Source organism: Aspergillus homomorphus (assembly GCF_003184865.1).
Source record: "Aspergillus homomorphus CBS 101889 unplaced genomic scaffold BO97scaffold_142, whole genome shotgun sequence".
NCBI lineage: Eukaryota > Fungi > Ascomycota > Eurotiomycetes > Eurotiales > Aspergillaceae > Aspergillus > Aspergillus homomorphus.
In genome coordinates, this window is record NW_020292028.1 from 1 (window position 1) to 1,634 (window position 1,634).

Sequence of the window (1,634 nt, forward strand, 5' to 3'; positions counted from 1 at the left end):
GTCAAGGAATGGCTCGCCACCGCGGTAGGGTGACACTGTGATTCGACTGTATGGAAAGTTGGCAGACTGCGATCGTGTGAATTCAAAGACGGCACACTAAGCCAGCCGAAGTATTAGAGTCGAGGAACACGAGAGAAAGGGAGAATCAGGCTCACTTACTGCCTTGGGCACATTCCAATTTTTGCGGCCTATATCAAAATGAGCTCGTCAGCCTGGCCGCAGTATCATGTTACATCGCAGGTTGTGTGGGTTCCGTTCGGCCACCAGATCACATCACGGGGTGGCTTACCACTGTGCACAGCTAACGGCTTCGATACGTACGCCCTCGTACAGCGATAGGCCTGTTTCCCATTGCCTGGATGCCGGAATGCACCTGGAATCCAAAGCAGCTCATCATACATCCCTTCACCGTGGTCAGCAGCTGCAAAGTCCTCGGGAGAGCTCGACCTACCGATGGGGCTCTCATGATACCGAACGATGACACAAGCCTGCAATCCGCCGGCGTACTCCTGATCGGCAAACGGAGAGCCGTGCTCCAGATCATGGTACGAAGCCACGGGTGGCTGTTTTGTGAAGGAGAGGCCAGCAAAGCAAACAAGAACGTCTCCAACTGCCCGGTCCCACAAACTCGCGATATCGGAGAATCGATTCTCTTGCTGCACTTGTGGGTCTACCGGGTACTCCATGACCAAGGAAAATAGAGCAACGAATGATGAGATGTTGCAGTGATGGGCAAGGATCGTCTGCTCATTTATCGAAGTAATGCACTGTGGCTCGTTTGAACTTCGGCTACAGGACAGACATTTGGTATGAGGAGATCTGAGCTTACGCCTTGGAAACGACTAGTTTTATCCCGCTAAGCGCTATCGCTCAATTGTGCAATCGATGGGTCAAACGCAAGGCTGTTGCACAGTTGCAAGAGGCGCTGGGGACGGGCTCATGACCTGTTCGTGGCCGAACCTGTCAGGGCGTAGCGTGAAGTGACGGCTTTCTGTAGAACCGGCGCTCGTCCAAGTATTGGTGCTTACGGTATCAATGCCTGAGAAACAGCCGTTGGGCTTTATGTCAGATCTCACGCCGGCTGGTTGTCGACGTCTGGACATAACTATAAATGTCAATGATGCCGTGCTAGTGTGATACGACGCAATCAGCCATCTAGCAACAACCGCTTTCGCGATGGAAACAGCGCGATTTCACACGAATGACTCTGATCTTCTGATCCTAGGACTCTATGGTGTCTTTCTAGGCTATCAATTGTGCAACAAGACCCGCTCGTATCGACCCCGGCATCCAGGTTCGCTAGTATTCAAGTGCAGGCCGGTCCATAGCTAATGGTTTCTGTAGCCCTCTTATGGCATGTTCTCGCAGGCCTCATTGAGCTGGTGCTCTACTACCGCAACCCGCGGTGTGGTAGAGGAGCGGTAATCGCATGCTGGGTGCACTCCTTTACCTCTCTGGCTTTGGTGAAAGGGCTTCCTAATGGCTATCCCCCCCACACCCGTATGCCACTCCCAGCGCTCCGAGTCTGCTTTTCTTGAGTCCACTCACTGATCATTTGCAGGACCCGTATACCAGGCCGGTTCCCTCATGAGGTCGGCGTTGGTACTGCACGCCTACATCACCCAGACCGCTAT

At 53.2% G+C, this 1,634-nt stretch overlaps 2 protein-coding genes across 2 annotated transcripts; one reads left to right on the forward strand and one right to left on the reverse strand.

The window, feature by feature from the left end:
- On the reverse strand, nucleotides 1–788 carry BO97DRAFT_46536 (uncharacterized protein). The gene is made up of 4 exons (XM_025699544.1): nucleotides 452–788; nucleotides 290–403; nucleotides 156–188; nucleotides 1–96 (listed from the first exon to the last, which is right to left on the reverse strand). The coding sequence occupies exons 1-4, from the start codon at nucleotides 684–686 to the stop codon at nucleotides 83–85; spliced, it is 396 nt and encodes a 131-aa protein (XP_025545618.1). The 5' UTR covers nucleotides 687–788; the 3' UTR covers nucleotides 1–82.
- A 356-nt stretch (nucleotides 789–1,144) lies between these two features.
- BO97DRAFT_380256 (uncharacterized protein) lies at nucleotides 1,145–1,626 on the forward strand (the record flags this gene model as incomplete). Its single annotated transcript, XM_025693194.1, has 3 exons — nucleotides 1,145–1,294; nucleotides 1,345–1,500; nucleotides 1,562–1,626. Coding segments are annotated over exons 1-3 (339 nt in total), but the record flags the coding sequence as incomplete, so codon positions are not given.
- Nucleotides 1,627–1,634: the final 8 nt, after the last annotated feature.

Bases quoted from the DNA above. Each gene is read 5' to 3' on its own strand.
- BO97DRAFT_46536 (XM_025699544.1), bottom strand. From the start codon at position 686: ATGGAGTACCCGGTAGACCCACAAGTGCAGCAAGAGAATCGATTCTCC. The intron at 404-451 runs GTAGGTCGAGCT...ACCACGGTGAAG, and splicing joins GTATCATGAGAGCCCCATCG to GGATGTATGATGAGCTGCTT. The intron at 189-289 runs GTAAGCCACCCC...ATTTTGATATAG, and splicing joins GCCGTTAGCTGTGCACAGTG to GCCGCAAAAATTGGAATGTG.